Below are 26201 nucleotides of genomic sequence, written 5' to 3'. Positions count from 1 at the left end.
ATGAACCTTCTAGCCAAAAATGGCTTTCCGCCAAGGTACTTTTGTTTTGATCTTTGAGCTTTTGTGGTATAAACAATGTAGGCCCTTACATGAGCAGTTAAGGAACTCTATTGTCTACAGCACTGCTCCCTGCTCTGACACTGTAATATTGGATGTACCGATACTTCTTTTTAATCAAATTTCACTTTAGTTCAAGCAGGTAGGTTCTGATCGCAATTTTTCTCACATAAACGATACAAGAAGATTACAAACCAGTTTCGAAAGCCTACTAACAGAAATCACAAATGAGACGCCCTTTAAAAACACCGGACACCCCACCATTATTTCTTAATTTAAGAAAGGGCAAGGAAGGAATGAAAATATAAACGATTAAGAGTCTTACAATATTAAATAGTGCACACCACATCCTTTTGGAGTGCGAACTAATTCAAATGACCGTCTCACCAACTGCTGACCAAATACAGCCTTTCCTTTCACATTTTCAAAATCTATTGAAGTAGAGCGTATAGTGTTCATGGCTTGAGGTAGAGCACTCAATGGGCTAGGGTAGCCCAAAGCTTGACCGAACCCAAGGCTCTACCAACTGAGCTATATCCCCTGTGCTTTTCAGCAGTTGGCCTTTTGGCAATGTTAAATCGAACTCAACTACTACCTCCAGTAAAGCAGAGGCAGCATTCCTCTAACTCAACAGGCTCAAGCCAGCCTACTTAACCTGATAGTTCTTATGGTAATCCAAGTGCTTCAAATGTCCTAGTACGCAGCAAAGAAATCCCTCATAAATCCCAGTATTGAACTTCATTGTTTGATTTGGGAAAAATTCACTGAACTCACTTTCATGTATCTGTCTGACCTTGCATCAGAAACAAGGAAGAAGAGGGAGCTGAACCAAGAATCAGACCCATTGTTTTACGAAACCGCCTTTAAAAAAAACAAGCAATGGCTTCAGCATTGCAGCTTGCATTCATCAATGATGACAACCATGTTTGAAATGGTACATTTCAGTACCCTTGTCTGCAAGCCTCACGTTTTTTCCGTTAATGATAAGCTTTGCATATGAATGAATCTGCACATGTTGACCAGCCTCATCAGTTTATGAATCAAGCTGCAAATTTGAAGAACTGTAAACGAACTTCTCCACTGACATTTACAACCTATGTCTCAACATGGATTTTTAAAGCCCCTTTTGCATGCACTCCCAAAAACTTCTCAGAGGACAAGTAGGAATGGCTGGAGGGATGAAAGATCTAAAATTTCTTCATGCATAGACAAGATTTAGTTTGGGTCAACACTAACTGCAGGAATCATGATCATAAATTATATCAGAGAAAAGGGCTAGCAGACATGTGATACAGCCCACCATACAGAATGTAGTACACCAGAGTGGAAAGAGTTCTACCAACAGAGCAATGGAAACTTCATCGACAGAGTGCATCAAAGTAGATAAAGGTGAAGCAGGAACAGAGTGATAGAGAAAAAGAGCAAAATTAGAATTGGATTTAGGATGTGTTTTGGAAACCATCCCAACTTCCAGCACTACGAAGTTATAAAAAGTAGAGAGAGGTACTAACAAGGCCAGTGTCACAGGCACCGAAACTGTGTGTCTCCTTTCATCTCTAGGTATCTAAGATGGGAACCTTGATGCAAGTCACCAACTGAGACTGTATTTTCAGTATATTATATGCTACGTAAAGATTGTGCAAGTCTGTGGCCTTTGGCCTTGCAAAAGAGGAAACATAAAAGATCCTATCTATCTATGACATTTGCCCTACTCCATGTCGGGGGAGATGAATAAAACAATGCGTTGGCCTACCTTATATAGGCCCTAAACCAGCCCATCAAAATTTCAAATGGCCAACCTGCTGTGGCCAGCTTCTAGGACAAATCCAAATAAATATTCTGGCTGACCACACCTGTATGCTCACAGAATGCTGGCCGACCTGGTCCTTGCCTTTGTGGATGTCCCCTGTGTAGCTTCCCGAAGGCCCGGGGTTTCGCAGAACACTGAAATCGGCCACAGCCTTAACACATACGCCACTTAATCCATAGAACCGTAAAAGAGAGAGGTGCACATCCGACACCGCATACAGGCCAAAATGGGCCCACGCCCCCCCCCCCCCCCCCCCCCCCCCCCTGGAGTATTTGATTACCCATGTACAAATATAACATGTACAAGCTTTGAGGGCCTTACTCTCCCCATGGGAGATGCCGGTTTTATTGGCATTTATGCTATGAGTAGTGCCACATGTGAACATGGGCTAACCAAGGGCACTTTTCTCCCTTAGGGTTTTTTCCCTTGGATATTAGGTGTGAAAAGACACCACATGTATTGTCTTTTGATATTGTGGAGTCAACCCTCTTTGCTCCACACATTGTATCCTATCTTTCTTTGAGCATCAATCAACATCTCTCTCACTCTATTGAGAGAGCCTGCTATGTGCATCTCTTGTGTCTTTGTTTTCTGTGCAACCCTAATCCAACAGTGGTATCAGAGCTGGGCTGCCCCCCCTTCTTCACGCGCAGTTCTGTCCGCCGGAGATTTCTGTCAACTGCCACACAATTTCGCTTGCATGTGCATTCTGTCCAGCGCCTGTCATTTCCATCCACTGCGAGCTCCGTCACTCAGCCACCCACTTTGGCCACTTCCCGCCCGTTTGCACCACTGACTCGGGCGGCACTAGCGAGGAGGGCTCCACCACTGCCCCACCCCTGAGCGGCACTCACCCTAGAGGTGGCCACAGGCGGAGCTCAACCCCGCTTTGGGCTTATGTGGGACACGACGGAAATCACCCAAACTTGGGAGCCATTCCGTCCGGTGATTTTGACGTCCCAAATCCGTCTGACAGGTTCCAACCCAGCGTCGTCGCTTGTCGTCAACTTTCAGCCTGTCGCCATCCTGCACCCGACCATCAGCTTCACGCTCTCTGGCATCGTCTATCTATGCTGCGCTATCTGCTCGCTGCTGTCTATGCCGCCTGCAACTTCCGCCGTGCAGCACTATGCCGTCTGCACAATCACCGACAGTCCAGCCTTGTGCTGTACCCGTCGACGGGGCTTCCCATCAACAGGAGCAAGTCTGGAGCAAGTCTCCCGCCTCTCACATGTCCATCTGCAGCCATACGCGGTACACTCTCTCACTCTATCTATGTGGGGAAACCCTGAACCAATCTTGTTTGAAGAGTGAGCCATAACCTTTACCTTTAAAAATATCCCAACTGGTAGACTGTCTACCAAATGTGCTTTGGCATATCCTCCCATTTGCTCAATTCCAGATGTAATGACGCGAACAGAATTTCCATCGAAGTTGGGCAAAAAATAGTAACCTTCCCAGATTTTAGGAGTGTGGTCCTTTGTATTCTAGGATAATCCCCCATTTAGACGTCTTGGATTCCACCAGACCCCTTTCATATTGGGAAATGTCCAAGCTAGCGACAACCTGGGTATCAACTAGGCCCCGCTAGTGCCCTACACCTATGTTTATCTACTACCAATTAGGGACTAGCCTTTGGTTAGCCATATCCACGGTTGTGCACGTGATATCCCCTCCCGATAAACTTGATGATGGGATTCCAACCTTTGATCTTGGATGACTGTCATCATCCCTTTGTCTCCTTGTGGACTCCCAAACTTGTCATCCTTCCTTCCTGGCAACCATTTCACGGAAAACCTTGCCAAACTCTGATTCCACTATTTTGAATAGTGATTGAGAATCTGAGAGCTCTTCCCCCCACCTGCATTCCAGCTGCCTGCGCCTCCCCTTCGCGTTTGCTTGCCCCCCCTCTCTTTCTTTTCCTTTGCCACCTGTGTGCATCCCCTCTTGCTTCGTCCTCTTGCCCCCCGGCTTGCCCTTTTTTCCCCCTTTGCGCCGCTACCCCATGCCCCTTTCCGCCTTCGTCGCTTTCCTTCCCTCCCTATGCACCTCACCCCCCCCGGCATTGCCCTCCCTCCCCCTTTGGGTTGCCTTCCGCCCCTTCCTGCTTGTGCCGCCCCTCTCCCCCTTTCAACCTGCGCCCCCCCTCTCGCCCTTCAGCTTGCTCCCTCTCTTCGCCTGGTTTCCTAACTCTGCCTCCTCCCCCTCTTTTTTCTCTCTCTTCTTCTCCCGCCTTCACCCCCCCTCCCGAGTCTCTTCCTTCCCTCCTCTCCCCCGTTTTCTTTTCCCCTCAATCTCTTGCACGTAGTTTTCCCCATTGTTAGGGCATTCTCCTTTTGGCAAGTCTTGGCTTTTTCTGGTCTTCACCCTCGGGAGGACTCCATGGCCTCCGTCAACCCCGACCGAGGCCGCTATTACTTGCTTATCTTTTTTTGGAGAAGACCTTCAGATCTTTGCTACAATTGTTGCAGCACTAGAGGCCTCCACCCTGGTATGCAAGATTGTCGGTAGCTGTCCTGTGCGTGGACAACTCAGAGATCTTTTACAGGAAAGCCTCATCGGTGGGTTTGCAAAGATCAAAGACATTCATCCTCTGGGACGTGGCTACTACCAAGTTGATTTTGAGTCGCCCCCAGCGGCATCAGATCGAGTCATGCACTTGAGCCTCGTTGCACTGCATACGGCCTAGACCACCTTTGCACGGTGGCAGCACCGCTTCCACCCTTTGGCTAGCATGTCGAACTTCCTAGTGTAATAGTTTCCTTCCCAGCCCTCAGGAAGGAATACCTTCCTCTTCTCCCAATGATCGATGGAGCCATTGGGAGAGTGATGGAATCCCCCCCCCAAAACTCCTACCTTGTCTTCACACGGGACGCCGGGATTCCACCCTTTGCATTTGTATTGCCTCGCCAGAGTTAGTGCCTCATGTCATATCTATCCCATGCCTTCGAGGGGACCCCATCATTCAGCGGAGTGGAGTACTCACGCCTTCCAGGCCAATGCATCATTTGCAGGCAGATGGGCCACCTTGCTAGAGCTTGCCCTCAGTGCCAATTTGGTCCGGATTTCAGCCCGTACCCCAAGCTTGGGTGGCTTCTAGCCACAGAGCACTTGATGGATTTCACTGTGATGTGGGTCCACGGATATAGCCCAGCTTTTGAGGACATATTTGTAGTCATCCTACTCTGAGCTTGGGATCACCTCAAGCCGGCCCTTAGCCCAGTTAGCTCTGGTAGCCTCAGAGGAGCGTCTTCGACAGCCCCTAATCCATTTGCCCAGTGGCCATATATTGGGGGCCCAACCTCATGTATCATGGGAAGTGTAAGCCTAGCGAGGCGTGCAGTGACAGACTCAACCATGTGTCCAAGAGATAAAAATATAAAGAGAGAGAGGGGAGAGAGAAAAGGGAATGGGGATCTTACATAGTACACCACATTGAGCCGGGAACAAGCCTCGCCCCCTTTCAGGAATTTATTCAGGAACAATCCACCGTCACGCTGGCCAGGATCAATACAATCGATGAATACAAAACAAACAAATATGCCGATGTAGGATATCCAAGTCGATGTCGACGCACAAGATCTCTGATGTTGAGCACACCACGGGGATGACCCACAAGTATCTCTCACCGGGCCAATACCAGATCCAATATCCAAATCCAATGGATCCCAAGTCCAATGAATCCAAATTCAAGTCCAAATCTAAGTCCAAGTCCAAATCCCAGTCCAAAATCCAAGCTCCATGTCTAAGCTCTGTGTTCCATGTTCATGTCCAAGCTTCATGCCCAAGCTTTATGTCCAAGTTCTTCATGTCTATGCTTAAGTTCAAGCTTCCATGTCCAAGCTCTAAATCCACTCGCTCATCCCATGAATAATCTCTACAATTCCTATAGCCTTGTCGATGATGAAAACCCTAGAGAAGCTCTTCAGAGCTGGCCAGGATCAATACAATCAATGAATACAAAACAAACAAATATGCCGATGTAGGATATCCATGTCGATGTCGATGTTGACGCACAAGATCTCTGATGTCGAGCACACCACGGGGATGACCCACAAGTATCTCTCACCGGGCCAATACCAAATCCAATGGATACCAAGTCCAATGAATCCAAATTCAAGTCCAAGTCCAAATCCCAGTCGAAAATCCAGGCTCCATGTCTAAGCTCTGTGTTCCATGTTCATGTCCAAGCTTCATCATGTTCAAGTGCAAATCCATAGCAAAGCTCATGTCATGGCATTCCTCACATCGATCGCGGATGATGGCATGTGGAGAATTCCTGCCCCTAGAGAAGCTCTTTCTGGCAAGAAAATTGATATTAAACCTGCTTTAATGGTTTTCGGACAATAAAAATCTCCAAAAAACAATTTTTAGGGTTTTCTGAGCAGTTTTACTATTTTAGGGTTTCTGGAATTTTCTGTCCATCAGCTGTATGGATCCGTACAGTTGCACGGAAAGATGGTGACGTGGCACTACAGTTGCAAGAGGCGCTCTGAAATCAGCGGGTAGCGATGAAAAAACTCCATGATTTGGTTCATAGATGATAATGAAGAAGATAATCTCCACGCTTGAATGAAGATGGCAACGTGATGAAAAGATTCTTCTTCAACTTGATGCTCAAGAGAGGTTCATGCTTCTTTTATACTTGGGCAAGCCTTGCTCTTTGCCAAAAAGTAATGCTTTTGCTTTGCTTTTGTCTTTTTATTAAATATTATTAATAATAGCCAAAGTTCTTGATTTGTACTTTTACAACTTCAAGGCCTTGCTTTTTGGCCCTAGAGCTACTTTTGAGAAAGCGGGTTTTAGCTTTTTGGTCCAATTTAGTCTTCTCTTTCCAATGGTGCCCTTGGCTCGTGGTCAACCATGTTTGACTTTTTGCTTTTTCTTGCTTTTTGACCGAGAATGATGCTTTTTCTTAATCAATCCTTATGGACCCCGTCCCAATGCCTTCTTCCACCTATCTGGTGTCTGAGCATGGATTTCATTATGTGAAATAGAGCTAGGAGGGCCAAATAGTTACAGGAAGCATTGAGCATAGCCTACCAGGTCCCTTGGAGATTGACTTGCACACAGGCAGCTACCCCCGAAGGCTCAAGTGAGAGGCCTGGTAGGGATCAAGGGTAGAGATAGAGTCAAGCTTGACATTGACTCTGCTCTTCCCAGGAGTGGCTAACACCCATCCTAGACCCGACCCCCCCACAAGGGCTAGGCGTGTTTACTAGGCATGATATTCTCTTGGCACTCCATGGTGCGGATGAGGGCTATGGTTTGCTCACTTTCTCTATTGGTCCCCATGGCAGATTAGAGAGAGCACCTTGCAAAGGGTGAGGGTGATCGGATTTCAGGCACATGAGTGGCACATAGACCCCCGACCGGCCAAGGTGGCTAGGGAGAGACTCTAGCGGTTATGGATTTGGAAGAGCCGGCCCCTTGCGCGCCTCAAATGGGACCCGCAGGAGTGGACTTGGCGTGAACCTGCTGATCGGGAGGAGAATCTAGATATCCCCTTTTTTGCATACACAACACGGCTAGGCAACACCATTCAGATGTCGCACCTCAACAACAATAGTACATTGGCAATCACAGGGCCTCTCACAACATTTTCTCTAAGATTTTTGGAAGAGGCTTTGGGACAGTTTTCGGCTTGGAAAGATCACCCCCTTTCTTTGGTTGACGGCACACAAGAGCTTGGCGGTTGCAACTAAGTTGGCCATTGGTGGTCGACCTATAGCATGTCCGAGGTGTGGCCACCCTTAGGAGTCTTAGCGACACTATCTGTGGGATTGCTCGAGGGCTCAGCAAGTTTGGTAACGGATTCTCTCCATTTTCACGATGGACAAGATCTCGACCCGTATCATTACATGGGGCGCCGTCACTTGGACCACAGAGGCTAAGGTTGTCAGGGCTTATGAGGAGGAAGGTAGAGGGCTAGCCCTTCAGGTCTCTCACATTCGCATTTCAGCAGTACCAGTCCCAGTCCCATCTATTGACCATTGGAGATCGGGATCATGCCAAAGATGGGAGATTTGCAGTAGCATTGCAGCCTCGCACATATGGAGAGCTAGATGCAACGAAGCCTACAGAGTCCATCGAAAGCATTTGGTCGGCATCATCCATACCCTCCGCGGTCAATGGGGGAAGTTGCAAGGTGGCTTTGACCGCATGCGGAAGTGGCGGAAAGCTTTCTTAAGGCTCTGGCGGCCTGGCCCTTTTCTCACCGATAGAGGTGGTGATCCCACTTGGCATTACAAACCACCTGTGTGGTTATTGTTGGGTAGGAGGACAACTAGCCTGCACACACACACACAACCTCAAGCACACAGAAACGTGAGAGTGCTAGAAAAGATGTACTCAATAATGTTATGAAAATGAAAGTACAAGTGAGTACCAAAAAGCCTAGGGCTAAGTGCCCAACACACATAAGTGTATTCACACGGAAAAAACCTGTGTCCAGTCACAAGGAAAAAGTGCCCGTAAGTAAGCTGGGTTCACACCTGAACTAGCCGGGAGTGGACATGACCAACAAACCCCCCTCAAGTGAATGGTGTGAACAGGTAGCAACAAGTTGATAAAGCTGTGAATGATGCCCTGCACTATGCTCCACAGTAAGAGTGAACTGCAGTGCCAAGGGAAAAAGCAAGCACTATATGACGGAGAAAAGGAGAATCCCCAATGTCATAGTGCTAATGCTAGAGCACAATAGTACATAAACGCATCACTTGAAATGCATGGCAAAGATCATGTGGACATCAACTACATCAAATCAAGAGGCATCGCATAATACCCCCCCGAAGACAAGCATCCAAATGCCAAGCTGAACTGCATGTAATCCACATCAATGCTCTGTAGCTGCACCAGTGATAAGCATAAGAAGAGGTAGCAGATATACGCATGTGTAAAGGCAACAGGATCCAGAAGTCATGCCTGTGAGACATGCAATGTAAGCTGCAAGAGTGAAACTCATCAATGGAGGATCCGATGAGGAAAATTCAGCAATGTTAGGACTGATAAAAGTAAAAATTCAGCAATGGGAAAAGCTGAAAATGGGGAGAAAAAGTGAGGGCTCGAGGCAGGCATCAACCAATGCTATGACAGGATAGGTAAACTCTCAGTGATGCCATGATCAGTGGCATGTATGGCAAGTGTACAGATGCATAATCCCACGATGAATAATATACATGTGACATGTCAAAACCATGAGAGCTAGCCAATACTGGCCAAGTGTGTAAAAGGCACTCCCAGTAAACATCACATGTGAGAAAGTAACAATGTCAACACTGTAGAAACAATCCCGCTGCAAGGAAAAACAGCATAAAAGGCATCTCCAGTAGACATCACCTAAGAGAAAGCGTCTAGCATAGATCATCATAAGGATCAACAAGCATAAGTGACCATGAGGCATCACCAATTGCATGTGGGCAAGTAAAATTCCCCCCTGAAATGCATCTGCTAGACAATGCATACCATGGAGTACAGACTATAGAGCATAGTCATCAAAAGCAACGGCATCAGAAGACATCTCTGTAGGTGATGAAGATGTAAGGGTCAAGGTTGATACATGTGTAGCCAAATTGGCTTGATCTGCACCTGTGGAAGAAGATGCCAGCTGCTTCTTTTTTTCACTTTCAATACGCTTCCTACATTCCTCTATGGTGTGCCCTATTTTCCTGCAATAGTTACAATGCTTTTTCTTTTCAGGCTTGTCCTCTGTCTTGGGATGATCTGATGGGCTAGGTTTAGGCCTAGATCTATTCCCACAAAAAGGAGCAGCCATTTCTGACTCAGCAGACATCATGTTGTTCCTATTGGAACGAGATTGCTCTTCACTGAGAGTCACAAGGTTGTTAAAAGTGACCGCATTAGGTGCATTGCCATCCAACAACCGGTGCAAAATGTCTGATAAGAGTCAGGCAAATTATGCAAAATTGTCTGAACAAGATAGCCATCTGTCAAGACCTCATCAATGTTAATGAGCTGCTCTCGTAGGTCTTTCACATGCGTAAGGTACTGATCGATAGAGTCACTTTCAATCATGCGGTCAGTCTCAAGCTTGCCTCGAAGGTAAGCTACACGAGCCTCATTGCGACCTGAATACCTGTCACGTGTATCCCGCACTTGGATGCCACGTAGACATTTCTGTACAGAAGGTACAGGACCTGGGATGGTGAACTGGTCCCATGTGAGCCTAGTCCGGGACGAGTCAGCCAGGGATCCATCTCAGTTGTCCGAGGTCAGGTGTGCATTGTCCTGCACATGCGTCCAAGGTCAGGTGTGCACTGTCCTGCACATGAAGCAGTGCCAGTCCGCGCTGTGAGTCTCCCTCTGGAATGATGTCAGATGTTCTGTGTATCTGGTTTGCAACTGGATGCCAGGCCTCTGTAGGCATGTAGGTTTGCATGTAGAGATGGGGCCAGCCCATAGGGCTACCCCAGTGCGAAGATTTGCACTTGCACTCTTAGTATGGGCATGGGGGAGGTGTAGAACCACCCCCAAGGGGCCAGGAGGGCCCAAGCTTTGCCCACCAGCCAAGGCATGGGCTGGAAGGGCTGTCTGCCAGCACTAGGGCTGCTGGACAGGCAGCCGACAGGGTCAGAATCCCTAACCAGCAGGTCAGCCAGGTGTAGGGGCAGTCCCACACCCATGCGCAGGTGTGCCCAGCCGCCTGAAGCTGTCCCAGAAGGCTGTGCAGAAAGGCCAGCAGGCTGCCTAGTATGAAAGCAGTATTTATTAAAGTGTGAAAGCATTTTATTAAATAAAGACCCAGTCGTGGAGCTTCCTAAAACCAGCCGACTGGATGCTAAGAGGAGTATAAATACTCCAGCCCATAATCCATGAATCCATCTCATAATTCACCAAGTGCTCCAAGCAAACAAGGGCCAGGACAGCCAAGAACTTGCTAAAGCAAAGGGGTGAAGGACTGAAGGTCAAGGGCAGGTTTTCCAGCCAAGAAAAGGTCAAGTACTTTGTATTTGTTTTCAGATTTACATCATTCTAATAAAGCAAATACACCATCCGTGGTGGGGGCCCTACAGAGGGTAATTGGGACCCAATACTGTGTCCTCTCCATCTCCCCCTTCTCTCTCTATTTTTCTGCACATCGTCTTTCAGTTTGTGCATTAATTCCGTCGCGAAAAGAGTGCTGATTTCTGAGTTTTGAAGTACCGATCCTTCTCCGAAGCTTCCGCATATTACAATACCATGCCGCCAAGGTATCCCAAGCACCCTTTGCAGTGGTGCAGGAACGAATGTGCGGAATGATATGCACGCGGCACGAGAGAACAATCAACGCATGGGCCTGAGCATCCCTTGCATCCCAAGTACGCTGCTACTGAGAAGGAGGAAGACGAGGTGGACCTGCAGGAGGGTGAGCGGGAATAACTTCACCAACTGCTGGAGTAGGTGCAAGAGGACGCTCCTCAATGCCATGCACATATAGCCGGCTATACATTCTTGGCAACCAATACATGACACATCATATAAGCCCACATAGGGTAGTTATCCCCTTTGAGCTTGTCCTCTTGAGAGAGCATTCCACAGAGGTCATTATTACTGTTGGTCGTGATTACACATCAAATCTGTCACAAGTCACCACGAGTAGGCAAATGCCCAGCAAAACCGTAAGAATGCGGGAGATAAATAGCAGGATAATCAATGGATTGAAAGGGAACTCCTTCACCACGAGAAATACATATGCATGTCCCAAATTTGCAAGTGTACTCTGCACGATGATGCAAATCTGTCAAAGTGTCAACAATGGCATACATATATTGCACCAAACTACAAATGTATACATGTGCCATGAAAAACACAATTAGCTGACACCTGTAAGAGATGCAAGTGCTCAAATCCTGGCAAAATCAAAGGCAAATTGGTCGAATGCTCCAAAAATGGGGTCAATGTAGAAAAGCCCTAATTTTTAGGTAGCCAATTAGACCAAATCTGAACCGGATCTGCACCTGTAAAGCTGCTAAAGCAATTGTCACCTGTACCAAATATTGTAATGCTCCAAAAAATTGGGGTAAATGTCCCAATGCTAAGTAAATGTGCTTGTAACACCCAAAATGCTTGCAAATAGTGCCAATTAGACCAAATCTGAACCGGATCTGCACCTGTAAAGCTGCTAAAGCAATTGTCACCTGTACCAAATATTGTAATGCCCCAAAAAATTGGGGTAAATGTCCCAATGCTAAGTAAATGTGCTTGTAACACCCAAAATGCTTGCAAATAGTGCCAATTTCTACAAAATAAATCCATTTTTTGTAAAATAATATCAATTTTTATAAAATAATGCCAATTTTTATAAAATCCCTAAATTTCTAGTGCAATTATGCACCGAATCTGCTGAAATCAATGCCAATGTGTGCCGATGTTGCAATTGTAGGCTCAATGGTGAAAAGCCCCAAATTTCAACTGGCAAAATGTGCAATTTCAGGTCAAAATTTTACAAATCCCTCAAACCTTGCAATGTTGGAGTTGCAGTTGGGCAGCAAGTACAATAAGCAAGTAGATCTGAGGCAAGGCCGTGCAGATCTGAATCTGAGGCAGGAGCGTGCAGATCTGAGGCTAGTGCAATTATACACTAAATCTGCTAAAATCAATGCCAATGTGTGCCAATGTTGCAATTGCAGGCTCAATGGTAAAAAGCCCTACAAAAGGAGATTATGAAACAGGTTAGTGAACTCTTAGAGAAGGTCCTTCGCCATTTTGCACACCGGTTTCTCGTACAAAAGAAGGATGGTTCATTTCGTATGTGTGTGGTTCATTAAGATAACTATCAAGAATAAGTTTCCCATACTGAGAATCGATAATATCTTGGACAAATTTGGATGGTTCATTATGTTTTAGTAGCTACCATCAAGTGAGAGTGATGCCTCAAGATGTACACAAAACAACATTTCACACATCTTTTGGTCTCTATGAGTATTTGGTCATGCCCTTCGGTCCCTTCCCCCCCCCCCCGACTAGCCTTTGGACCAATATCCTCCCGTACTTACCTATTTTTCACCACCCGTAGGCACTTCATTATCTGCCGCCGAGTATGCCCTGCGGTCTTACGAATGCTTTGGCTACCTTCAAGCTTTCTCTAAGTACCTATGAGAAAGAGCTATTGGCTGCAATTCATGCTCTTACAATATGGAAACACTACTTATTGGAAGTAGAATTTACAATCACCAAAGCTTGCGGTATTTTTTGATGCAAAGGAAGCTTTCAAAGAAGCATATTAGGATGGCCAATTTCCTCTCCATGTTTCATTTTCAAATTTTGCCCCCCCTCCCGGCAAGAAGAATGTGGTAGCAGATGCTTTATCAAGAAAGCCATATGTAAGACATGTATCATTTTGGATATTGAATTTGCCGATAAATGGGCTGATTTGATGGCTAGTCATCCACATGCCTCGTACGAAGTAAGAGATGGCTGTCTCATGATAGACAATTGCCCATGTGTGTTATCAAACATGAGACAAAAGGTTTTGGATGAATGCTATGCCCCTCCTTATGTAGGGCATCGAGGAATATTGCCTACCACACAGCCCCAAACAAGATCAGAGAAAACCGAATAAAAAGAGAGAACGCAAGCTCACTGCCTAACCATAGGATTAGTACTTCGATCCTCCCTTGAGCTAGGGGCTAAGGTTTCACTCCACAGATACATGCCAATTAGCATTGGCATCCCATATTGCCTGTGCTTGCCGAGGGCCCTTGCCAAGACTATCTGTGATGTGCCATGTCCACGACAAGAGTAGAAACTCTGGTCTAGGCACAGACCCATCAGAAGTGCATTGTATGATTGACTACACAATAATAACCTAAGGCATCACTTAGGTAGTGATAAGTGCCGCTATAAATAGCTAACGTACTATATATAAACAATAGCCTAGCTTTATTAATTATAAACCTTAGCCCTTTGCATTTGCTTGCTATCTCCTAATCTTACGGTCCCCTAACTATGGTGGATTAGGTTTGCTAATCAGAGGATTAGCTTTAGATACATAACATACTTCTGCTCCTTATGTGTTTCCACTCTTGGAAACAAGATCTATCTAAGTAGGAAAACCGGGAAACCTGTTCTGTATACTAGCAACTGTCTCCCAATTCGAATCCTCTTCTGCTCTATCTTTCTACTTAATCTTATACTCAAGGATCATCTTATTTCTTAGTTGTATTTCCCTGAAATCAACGCTTCCGGTTCATGTGGAACATAGGACAAGTCCTCAGCCTCAAAAAGCTCTTAAGGAGTCAAAATGCTATCCTCAATTCCCAACATCTCCTTCAATCTAGTGACATGAAAGACTAGATGAACTTCCACATTCTGAGGTACTTCTACCTTATATACTCTCTCTGATCTTTTCAAGGTTTTGGAAAGGTCCACAATACCTAGGGGATAACTTCCCCACTGTTCTCGTCCGTAATCTCAAAACTTTTGGGTATTCGCAAATACATCAACATTCCCTCGGATAACTCCCTCGGCAAAGGTTGTCTATAAGCATAAAGCAGTGCTCTACCTTGAGCACTCTCGATAGAATATCTAGCTCTGGCTAGCATCTTCTACATATCTACCAAGGAATTCCTAAAAGCATAATTTTGAACACTCTTACAACCCATAGCTACCGGAGATCTAGGTTGGTATTCGTACATCGACATAAATGGGTTGTAACTAGTGGCCACATGCTTAGCACTATTATGGACAAACTCAACCATCAAGATGTACCTCCCCTTGTCTGATGGTCTTTTGGAGACGTATGGAAGATATCCTCTAAAACCTGATTCACCCTCTCCGTCTGCCCATCGAACTGAGGATGATCAATGGAACTCAAACTTAGCTTGATCTCCAATTTCTAGAAGACTAGTTGCCAGAAATGCCCCAAAAACTTCGAGTCTCTATCACTCATTGCGTCACAATGTAAACCATATAACCTAAAAAGCTGAGAATGATCAAAGGAACTCAAACTTAGCATGATCTTTGTCTGCTGATCGAACTGAGGATGATCAAAGGAACTTGAACTCAGCTTGATCTCTAGTTTCTGGAAGTCTAGCTGCCAGAAGTGCCCAGAAAACTTCGAGTCTCTATCACTCACCATGTCACATTGTAAACCATATAACTATATCAACCTCTCTGTCTACCCATCGAACTAAGGATGATCAAAGGAGCTCAAACTCAGCTTGATCCCCAATTCTAGAAGACTAGCTGCCAAAAGTGCCCAAAGAACTTTAAGTCTCTTTCTCTCGCTATGTCACAATGTAAACATATAATCTAAAAAGTTGCTTAACAAATTGTTGTGCCGATTCAGGAGCCATTAGTGTTTTCCTTGTGGGTAAAAGTCTTGCCATCTTTGTCAATTTGTCTACCACCACCTAAATGGCATCGTGCCCTTTGCGAGTGCGTGGTAAACCATTGACAAACTCCATGGAAATACTCTCCTATTTACTATAAGGTTCTCTAGACAATGTGACAATCCTCTAGCCCTAAGGCACTCAACCTTATTCCCCTGACACTTACGACACTTTAGCACATAGTCCTCTACTTCAGCAAACTACATGGAAATACTCTCCCATTTACTATAAGGTTCTCTAGAGGATGTGACAATCCCCTAGCCCTAAGGCACTCAACCTTATTTCCGTAACACTTTTACGACACTTTAGCACATAGTCCCCTACTTCAGCCCTCATCTTGAGCCAGTAAATATGTTTTACCAAACCATAGATTTGTTGTACTCCCAAATGACCTGTCGTAGGAGTGTTGTGTTAGTCATAAAGGATCATCCTCCTAATCTCAACACTATTTAACACAGAAACCCTATCATTTCGAAACAACAACCATTTTGAATAAGATGCTAACCTCCAGCCACCTTGACAGGTGGAATTATCCCTTAGCTCTGTTCTGTAATAATGGAGCTCCCTATGAGCTCCCTATGAGCACCTGCTACCAAAACCAACCAAAATATCTATCGGTCTCACATACCCCTCTCACGGAATCATAAAGGTCATCGTGAATCTCAGTGAAACTCAAAAGATTCACCTCCTCAATCTGACTTAATGCATCTACAACCCTATTCAAGCTACCCTTCCAAAACCAAATCTCCTTATCAAAATCATCATGGCTTCTTTCCCCTCAACTCAGGTCTATCACAAAAATACTTGATCAACTGATGGTCCCTCAAAACAACAAATTTGGATCCATATAAGTAATGTGTCTAAATTTTCAATGTGTGGATAACAATGTATAACTCTTTCTCTTCAGTATGCCACCTGAACTAGGTATCATCAAGCCTCTTGATTTCAAAAACCATTGGTCAACTCTCCTAGAATAAGACAACCCCTATCGCATATAACTCTTTCTCTTCAGTATGCCACCTGAACTAGGTATCATCAAGCCTCTTGATTTCAAAAACCATTGGTCAACTCTCCTAGAATAAGACAACCCCTATCGCATAATCACTAGCATCAGGCTCAACCACGAATGGTTTGCTTGGATCATGTATGGCTAAAATTGGTGCTTCTCTCACGATAAGCTTGATCTTTTGAAAAGCATGTTCAAGCCTCTAATTCCAAGTAATAGGAGCATTGGATTTTCATCCACGTCCTTTGAGGTTAGAAAGAGAACAATTGGGTAGGAATACTCCCTCAGTGACTTCTTAAAGAAGACAATGAATCTTGAAACAGACGAACCTGTCTAACAGTTCGAGGTACCGGCTAATCTAAAATCTTATGAATCAGCTCAAGAAGATCTATGCTCATCCCATCTCTAGAAATCTAATGACCCACGTATGTGATTTCTTTACAAAATAATTCACGCCTAGAGATTTCTGCATGCAGTTGTTCACAACTTAGATCCTTAAGACGACTCTGAGGTGCCCTACATGCTCCTCCAAAGAATGGAATCTGAGGTGCCCTACATGCTTCTCCAAAGAACGGCTATACATCAAAATATAAAATTAAGAACACCACAACGAAATTCTGCAAAAAAAAGAGATTGCTCATCGTCTGCTAAAAAGTAGCAGGAGCATTGGTGAGCCCAAAAGATAATACGAGAACGACCATATTGGACTGCATTTTCTGCACTTTCTCCTTCCCAACTCCATTTCCAATGTCCTACCTAGTCACGAACTGAATTGAGCGCGTGTAGCCCGCTGCCCCCTGCGCCTCCCCCTTCGCAGTCGCCGCCGCCTCCTCCCCCTCCTCCTCCACCCGCCTGTCCCCGCAGCCCTTCCTCCCCTCCGCCTTCATCCCGCCTGCCCCCCTCTGCCCCCCGCCTGAGCCAGACCCTTCCGCCCCCGGCCTTCCTCTTCCGCGCCGCCCTCCACTTCCCCCCCCTTTTCTCGCCTTCTCTGCGCAGCCCCCCCCTCGCCATCTTTCTTCCTCCGCCTCTCTCCCTCCCCCCCGCCCGCCTTTTTCCACCTCCTTTCCCCCCCCTCCTTGCGTCGTCGGCTTCTCCGCCCCCCGTCCCTGCCTCTCCCTTTCTCCCTGCCTCAGCCCCCCCCATCCCCCCCCCCTTTTTTTGTTTTTTTCGGCGTCTTCAGCGGAGTGGCGTGGTCTTTCTTGGGTTCGTCTCGTCGATTCAGCCAGTACCTGGTCTTTTTCCCCTAGGAGGACTCCATGGCAGCCTCTCCGTCAGCCCCGACCGATACAGGTCTTCGACTAGACTTCTCAGATGCAGAGCAGCAGCTTCTCGCGTCCTCCGTTTCTTCTTTGGAGGCCTCCTCCTTGGTTTGCAAGGTGGTGGGTAGCCGCCCAATGCGGAGAGAGTTACGCGACCTACTTCAGGGTAGCCTCATCGGCGAGACTGCCAGAATCGTCAGCGTGGATTTTTTAGGCCGCGGCTACTACCAGGTGGAGTTCGAGTCCCCACCAGCAGCTCAGAGGGTGCTGGCTCGGAGCCCCATTGCCCTACGCTCCTCTCGGGCGTTCTTGGCGCGATGGACACACGGTTTCGACCCATCGTCTGATCCACTGGCAGGCGCGACTGGATTCCCCATCACCGTCTGCTTTCCAGGTCTCCGAAGGGAGTACTTGCCCCTCCTGCCGGCCATAGGCAAGGCTTTCGGGCAGGTGGTGGAGGTGCCACAGACCGCGGCTTCAGTGGTTGCTCGGGCAGCAGGACTCCCGGCCATTCGTGTTGTTGTTTCGTCACCGGAGTCCCTCCCGAAGACGATCCTCCTCCCTTGTCTTTCTGGAGGACATCTGATTCAGCGCGTGGAGTATTCGGGCCTCCCCGGTCAGTGCTTCATATGTCGGGAGATGGGCCATCTCGCACGCTCCTGTCCCCGCAAGGGGGCTAATCCTTCACGCTTTGCTGCCTCTGGACCCCCTGCGGGAGACCCGAGAGGTGGCCATCCACCTCCGAGACCGGACATCTCTGGCTCGTCACAGCAGGCGCCACCATCGGACGAGCAGGCTCCGGCGGAGGACGCCGCACAGACTCAGGAGGCTGGAGGCTGGCAGGAGGTTCGCCGGCGGAAACGCCCGGCTCGCAGGGACCGTCGCAGACGCCAGCAGGCAGCGCAGGCTGGCGGACAGGATGGTGGACGGGCGACTCCGGCTGGCCCACAGGCACCTACCCGCATTTATGCTCCAGTCAGGGATAGGCGGCCGGTAGGTCCCACCCCGATGGACGAGGATTCAGTCTCAGTGCCCGTTGCTGAGGCCGATGGAGGAGTCTCCCACGTGGAGACCCCACTCCCGCCTCCCCCCGCGGGGGGCCCCGCCCCCTCCTTGGAGCAGTTCCCTGAGGATCCCCGGCCGCACTCTGCGACCCCCGGCTCCCCTCCCCCCCACCCGGAGAGCACTCTTCCCTCCTCCCCCCCTCCCCCCCCCGCCCCCCCCCTCCCTCCTCCCCCGGCGGCCCCCCCTGACTCCTATCCTCTGGCAGATGCCTTTCCATCCTCCCCTCGCTCTCCCCCCTCCTCGCCGCGCGCCCCCATCCCTCCTTCAGCCTCTCCAGGATACTTCGCCAGACCACCCACTGCCCCGGGGCAGCGCAGCTGGGTAGGCCAGAGTTCAGTCCAGCGGCTGTTTCACCGCCACTCCGGGCCAGTGGAGATGGCGATCCTCGCTTCACCCGCCACAGAGTTCGCCCCAGCCTCCCCTGGGGGGCCCCCGCGAGTGATGGGGCTACCAGTGGATTACAGTTTTTTCAGGTGCCTCCAGCTGGATGCTGGCCCATTCGAGACTCTGGTCGCGCCCCTGCGAGTTTGCGTGGTGTGCCATCCCTCGCGTTCTCCTTCAGTGGTGAGCAGCATGGTGGCCTTCTCCTTTCCTCTCAGCGTTGCCCCAGACACAGCCTGGGATTGCAGCTCTGTAGAGGAAGTTCTGCGTGACCAGATACTGGAGTTTTCTCACCACTTCAGCGACCTGGGGCTCACGGATCTACTGCAGACCCGACTTCACTCAGCCCGCATGAGCCTGTTTGGTATAGGAGATTGGCGGGTGGATCCGGTCCACACATCAGTTGAGGCGGTGCTACTGATTCTCCTCCATGCCGCCCCGAGGGTGCAGCCTTCCTTTAGGTACTTATATGCAGAGGATTGGTCTCACGCCTATGCTCTGGATAGGGCGAAGGCGGAGTGGGGCTGGACTCAGACACAGGTCACCCTCTTTCTGGAGAGACTCCGCACCCGGACAGACAGTGATTATTCTCCCTCCAAGCCGGCGCCCAAGACTCCTAGAGTGGAGGGCAGATCATCCGGGCCGGCTGAGAGGGGTGAGCCAGTGGCGGCTTCTTCACTTGCCTCAGCTCATCCATGAGGATCCTCTCATGGAACATCCAGGGTCTCGGTGGACATCGCTGCCACATTGGTCGGGGCAGACTTCGTCAGGAGATCCAGAGGGCTCTCGTTGGAGGACCCATAGATATTCTTTTCATCCAGGAGCACCACCTTTCTGCCGGGCGTACCCGCATCTGCGGGAAGATCTTGCCAGGCAGGAGTCACACTTTTTGGTCCCCGGCATATGGCCCCCAGGGGAACCAGGGCGGAGTATGCATCTCAGTCAGCGAGCAGCTTCTTTCTGAGGTTGTGGACTCTGGCACTCTGGTTCAGGGTCGAGCGCAGTGGGTCATCCTTCGGGTTGGGGAAGACCGCATTGGCTTCCTCAACTTCTACACCCCTAACGGGGCGTCCGGGAGAGCCGAGTTCTGGAGCACCATCAGGCAGTCCCTCCCCTTGGCAGACCACTGGTGCCTAGGAGGGGATTGCAACATGCTGGAGGACGCAGAGGATAGGATGGGGGGCAGCCAGGAGACCATTCATGGGCCAGAGCTAGCTGCCTGGGAGGAGCTAGTGCTACAGGTGAGAGGCCAGGATCCGTGGACTCTCCCGGAGTTTGGCAGGTTGCAGGGGAGTCTATCTTTCTCGCGCTCGGATAGACGAGCCACAGGCGTTAACCTTTCCCGCATCGACAGATTCTACATTGATGAGTGGGCCTGTGATAGAGGCGGCACTGTGGGCATACTTGCTGGCTCCTCCTTTTCAGACCACTTCCCAGTGCTTCTCCAGATTGAGGACCCTTCGAGAGGAGAGCGGGGCCAGAGCGTCCGGATTCCTGATTGTCTCATAGAGGAGCCTGAGATCGCACTCAGAGTTGAGCAGGTCTGGCAGGAGCTACAGTTCAGGAGAGGCTCGGCAGCCAGTGATCTTGCCAGTGGCTTGCAGGAGATTAGTCGGATGCTCAGACTGGCTGCCTTGGACCGTCTGGAGGCCTTCAGGGAGCAGGAGAGGAGCCTACGGAGGAGTTTAGCGTCCCTCCAGAGACTCCAGGAGAGAGATCCTCTGAGTCCTTGGATCTCTGAGCAGATGGAGACAGCTCGCACTGAGATCAGATCCATCGAGGAGAGGCGGGTGGAGTTCCGATTCCATGCTCGGTCTTCTTTTTGGACTCAGGCTGGAGATAGAGTGACTCGGGATTTCTTTGAGGCGACTGGGCCTCGCTTCAGACGAGAGGGTCTCAGGCGGCTTCGTCAGGCTGATGGCCAGGTTGTGGTGGATCCCCCCAGGGTGCGGGCGATAGCCACAGATTTTTACAGGGTTCTTCTCTCTGCTGAGCCGGCAGACGACAGGGTGAGAGAGGCTAGGGAGGCAGTCTGGAGCTTCACGAGACCGGTTGTGCCGGCCCATCTACAGCACTCCCTTCTCTCCCCCTTCTCGGATACGGAGCTGGAGGAGGCTCTTCAGGCATTACCGCGGGGCAAATGCCCAGGAGAGGACGGTCTTTCAGTGGCTTTCTTCCAGAGGTACTGGGGCCTCCTTCATAGGGGCTTCAGATTGGCATTCCAGGAGATTATGGAGACGGGAGTCATGCCGGATAGCATTGCAGAGGGGTTGATTCACTTGATCCCCAAAGAGGGCGGAGACAGACTGGAGATTAGACAGTGGAGACCGATCACCTTGCTAGGCACGGCCTACAAGGTCCTAGCTAAGGCGATCAGCAGGCGGCTTCAGCCTCACCTTCCGGACATCATCCACTCCACGCAGACAGGCTTCATCCAGGATCGGAGCATTCTGGATAACATTTTCTCTTTCTGGGAGGCTACGGCCTTGGCTAGATTTCGGCAGGAGGATTTGGCGGTGCTCCTTCTCGACTTCGAGAAGGCATATGATCGGGTGGACTGGGCCTTCTTGGAAGGCACTATGGAGAGGATGGGCTTCCCCCCTCAGTGGATCCGTGGGGTATCTGCACTCTACACTTCGGCTCATAGCCAGGTGCTGATACAGGGTGTGTGCGGAGAGAGGTTCCAGCTTTCGCGCTCGGTGCGGCAGGGGTGCCCCTTGGCGCCCTTTCTTTTTCTTTTTGTGGCGGAGGCCATGAGCACCTTCTTGACGGCACAGGATACAGGTTTGAGGGGCCTCCAGCTTCCCATCCGCACCTCGGAGGAGCTCCTAGACTCGGAGTTTGCGGATGACACTGCTGTCTATCTTCAGGGAGGTGAGGAGAACCTCCGCCGCTTCGCCTCAGCCATGGACAGGTTTTGCAGAGCCTCGGGCGCTTTGATCAACTGGCACAAGTCGTGTGGGCTGTGGGTCAGTTCTATGCCCCCCCCCGACTTGGAGGCCAGTTGATGGTTTTCAGTGGCTGCCCCCCGGCACTACAGTGCGTTATTTGGGCTGCTATGTGGGCATTGATATTTCTCCGGAGCAGCAGATAGCCCCCCTTCTTCTGAGCATTCGGAAGAAGCTTCTGTATTGGAGTACTGCTCGTTTATCTCTGGCTGGCCGCGTAGTGGTGGCCAACCAGGTTCTGCTCGCTACCATGTGGTACATCACTTCCTGCTGGGCCTTCTCTCGGGCGTGCATTGGCCAGGTGCAGAGGCTCATCAGGAACTTTCTTTGGTCCGGAGGCGATGGGCGACCCGCTAGGGCAAAGGTGGCATGGGCTGTGATCACTCAGCCGAGGGAGAGAGGCGGCCTGGGCATTGTAGATCCTATTTGCCAAAGCCGAGCTTTGCTTGGCAAGCTGGTAGTTCGTGGTCTCCTGCCAGGTGTTGAGCCGTGGAAGGAGCTTCTTGTTTCCAGGATGCTCAGCCGCACTCCGTCTCTTAGCGGCCCCTGGAACCCCAGCATCAGGTGGATCTTTACGGAGCAGCGCTCCAGAGGAGTGGGCCTTGGCTTCGAGGAGCGTTTTGCAGCCAGCCTTCTGAGGGCCTGGGCGCATCTGAGGCCGGCACTCTTCCAGACTCCCCCGGGCACCGATGAGGAGCGCCTGAGGCAGCCATTGATCTGGAACCCCTTGATTCGTCTCCCCAGTGGCCATATGGTTGGCTCGCGGTCTCACGTGTCGTGGGGCCCATTGAGCTCCGGCCCAGCCCAGTCCCTAGACGACTGGATATGTTTTCAGCAGCTGCCTCCAGAGGCTCAGGAGAGGAGACTCAGTGGGATGAGGGGCAGAGAGTTGATGAGACAGGATATTGAGGCGGCCATCCCCCGGGAGTGGAGGACCCCAGTACAGGACCCTTCACCTCCACAGTGGATGGGTGTCTTTACTCGGCATGAGATCCTCCTAGCGGTCTGCGGCACAGCGGAGAGAGTCGCCCCACTCACTTTCGAGGTGGGAGAGGGTGGCCAGCTTCAGAGGTCACGACTAGATTTGGATGGGTTCCAAGGTTGTATCCTTCAGAGGGTTCGGGTGGTCGGCTTTCATCAGAGACAGTGGTATGTAGACCCCTCACCGGCCTCGATAGGGGAGGATTGTTCTTGGAGACTCTGGGCTTGGGACAGCAAGCCTCTTGTTCGCCTTCAGTGGGACCCAGGGGAGTGGTTTTGGCGAGATCCCTACTCGGCCCCTACCAGCCCTGCCATTCCCTTTTTTCAGTACACAGCGAGGCTGGGGCGGCGGATTCAGAGACACAGGATAGAGAGCACCCCGGCAGCGGCCGAGCATTGGCGGCGACAGGGGCTCTCCCCTGCCTTTCTTAGGGACTTCTGGCAGCGCCTTTGGGCCAGCTTCCGTCCCCGGAAGGTGACACTTTTTCTCTGGCTCACAGCGCATAGAGGATTGGCTGTGGGGGCTTGGCTTGCTTTTGGTAGACACCCAGCATCCTGCCCTCGGTGCGATCATGCACAGGAGTCACAGCGGCACTGCTTATGGGATTGCCCACAGGCACAGCAGGTCTGGCAGCGCGCTCTCAGGATGGTTTTTGCAGGTTCTCCAGGGGAGATGTTGGTGACATGGGGTGCGGTAGCTTGGGCCACGGATAGCGGCCCTGCACTTGGATATGAGGACGCTCCTGGCAGTGTGACCATCCAGGTCTCTGACAGGGCGATGGCGGTGGTTCCGACGCCAGACTTCTCCTCGGCAGCCTCTCAGGAGGGGGTCGGGCAGAGATGGGAGTTGATCAGCAGCATGACGGCCTGGCACATATGGAGAGCCCGATGCAGGGAGGCCATTGACCACCAGACCACTCCACCGGCGGAGGTCATACAGGCCCTCTGGGTGGACATCATCCACACCTTGAGAGGACACTGGGGGAAACTCCAGGGAGACTCAGATCGCATGAGAGGGCGCCGCAAGGCTTTCCTCCGCACTTGGCAGCCTGGCCCTTTCCTCACCGCGAGGGACGAGGATGTCATTTGGCACTATCGGCCGCCAGTTTGGCTTTTCTCACCTCCTTCATGTATTACTAGGTAGCCCCCCCCAGAGAGCGGCCAGCCACGGGGGGGAGCTCAGGTGTTCATTGTGTTTTATCCCTCCTTGCGAGGTGAGCTTTGTAGCCATATGGCGTTTTCTCATTAACTAATAGAAGGATCTTTTTTCCGGAAAAAAAAAAAAAAAAACTCCATTTCCAAGCTTGCTAAGGTGTTTCTCAAGATTCCAAGAGTGTTTCCGGATGCTAATCACTCTCCTACACACTTCCAATGATTGAAACTCAGCAAAACCTCTCTTTATTGCTGTAATTTCTGGTCTTTTGCTGAAAACCCTGATTTCAGCTCTCCTTTCTCAAGTTGAACCATAGGGGAAGCTTTCCCAAGGTTCCCTTTATCCTCTTGAAGACTTTTGTCGCAAAGAAATGCGACAAATCAAAGATCTCTTCACTCCAAGGACTTCCATCGCAAAGACTTCCGCTGTCATCGACTCTACTTGCAATTGGTAAGCTTTAATGCTTAAATATGGAAGCAAGTAGCAAGAGGGAGGAACCGGATTACAAGATCACATACCCTGTGTAGTGTTCTCTTGTCCTACGTGCTCTCTTGCAGATTGTTGCTACCATGTGTTGGTGGAACAATAGAAAGCAGATGGTAGGGAACAATAGAGAGCAGATGGTAGGGAACATGGGCACTTGAGAGGGTAGTGTGGATTGCAAGTCTACATCGACAACCACTTGTATTCATATGCATTGGTATGAAAATCTGGTCAGAAATGCCCATGACACTATGTACTTGATTCTCCCAAGATCTCAATCTACTTTATTTGAGGGAGGGGTCGGCCGTTCCGGCTCATTGTGTGTCTCTTGTTAATTCAGCAGTTTACTTCTTGTATTTGAGCAAGTGCCCATCAAATCTTAGTGTATTTAAGTGTATTGATTAGCATTGTGTTCAACCAAGTTACACATAAACCTCTTCCTGTAAATCACCATTCAAAAAAGCAATTTTGATATCCAATTGATGCACATTCCAACCTTTATGCACAGCTAATGCAACAATAGTGTGTATGGTGATCATACGTGAAGTAGGCGCAAAAGTCTCATCATACTCAATGCCCTCTCTCTAGGGCCTAGGCATACCCTTTGATGACTAAACAAGCCTTATAGTGATCAATGGAGCCATCAGGCTTGCGTTTCAATTTATACACCCACTTTGTGCCGATAGCACGCTTACCTACAGGCAAGTCACGTAACTCCCATGTAGCATTTTTTTCAATGGAGACCAACTCCAAATGCATGGCTGTAACCCAATTATCATTCTAAATGCATCAAAATGAGAAAGTGGCTCCTCATTACATGTGGTAGCAACAAGGACTGGGCCAACAAAGTGAGATGCATGTCGAGAGGCAGCGAGTACGACCCGGCATAAATGTAGGTGTTAAGCTTTTAGCTTTAATTAAGTATGACTAGTATTACACCCGCGCATTGCTGCGGCCGACCAAGGTTCCAGAAAAGAACTATTCTCTCTCTACAACCATCTCTCTCTCTCTCACACACACACACATGCACATGCACATGACCCTCTCTCTCTCTCACGTACACACACTCTCAAATGTTGAAACTCTCTCTCTCTCTCTCTCTCTCTCTCTCTCTCTCTCTCTCTCATGCACACACATATACACACCTACTCTCTCTCTCTCTCTCTCTCTCTCTCTCTCTCTCACACACACACACACACACACATGCACACACTCCCTCTCTCTTCTTACACTCTCCCACACATAGAAGCGCTCTCTCTCTCTCTCTCTCTCTCTCTCTCTCTCTCTCTCGCACACATACACATATGTAAATATATAGTATATACAATATTATGTTTTAGATACATAAACCTATACATAGACACATATATACTCTCTCTCACGCACACATACACATATGTAAATATATAGTATATACAATATTATGTTTTAGATACATAAACCTATACATAGACACATATATACATGTATTTAAAAATATAAATACAAACATCGACATAATTTAATTAATTTTGATTAAATTTTAATGTGCGGAGATGGGTGATAAGTTGTGGTCACTTTTAAATATATAGATAGACATATCATACACACATCTAAACACACACACACATATATATACATATACATACATACATACATATGTATGTATATATAAATGTAAATAAAAACACACACACACACACATGTATACACACATATACATATATGTTTTCTATTTAATTTATATT

The 26201-nt window shown here is 49.1% G+C and overlaps 1 protein-coding gene across 3 annotated transcripts in view; it reads right to left on the bottom strand.

Moving 5' to 3' along the window:
* Positions 1–344: 344 nt before the first annotated feature.
* The window catches only part of LOC147621077 (uncharacterized), an 80143-nt gene continuing 54286 nt past the window's right edge, over positions 345–26201 (bottom strand). For 2 of the 3 annotated variants that reach the window (XR_015269762.1, XM_086823775.1), the window contains one exon: positions 345–1063. Coding sequence is in view for 2 of the 3 variants with exons in the window: in XM_086823775.1 (XP_086679901.1) it covers positions 965–1063 (99 nt within the window). In the remaining variant the exon portion in view is untranslated. The remainder of the gene's footprint in view (positions 1064–26201) is intronic. The other variant, XM_086823778.1, reaches the window with a different exon arrangement.

This window comes from Cibotium barometz, chromosome 30, assembly GCF_041138505.1.
Source record: "Cibotium barometz isolate CiBa-2024 chromosome 30, ASM4113850v1, whole genome shotgun sequence".
NCBI lineage: Eukaryota > Viridiplantae > Streptophyta > Polypodiopsida > Cyatheales > Cibotiaceae > Cibotium > Cibotium barometz.
The sequence above is the reverse complement of the archived record's forward strand: the minus strand, read 5'-3'. Positions and strand labels throughout refer to the sequence as shown.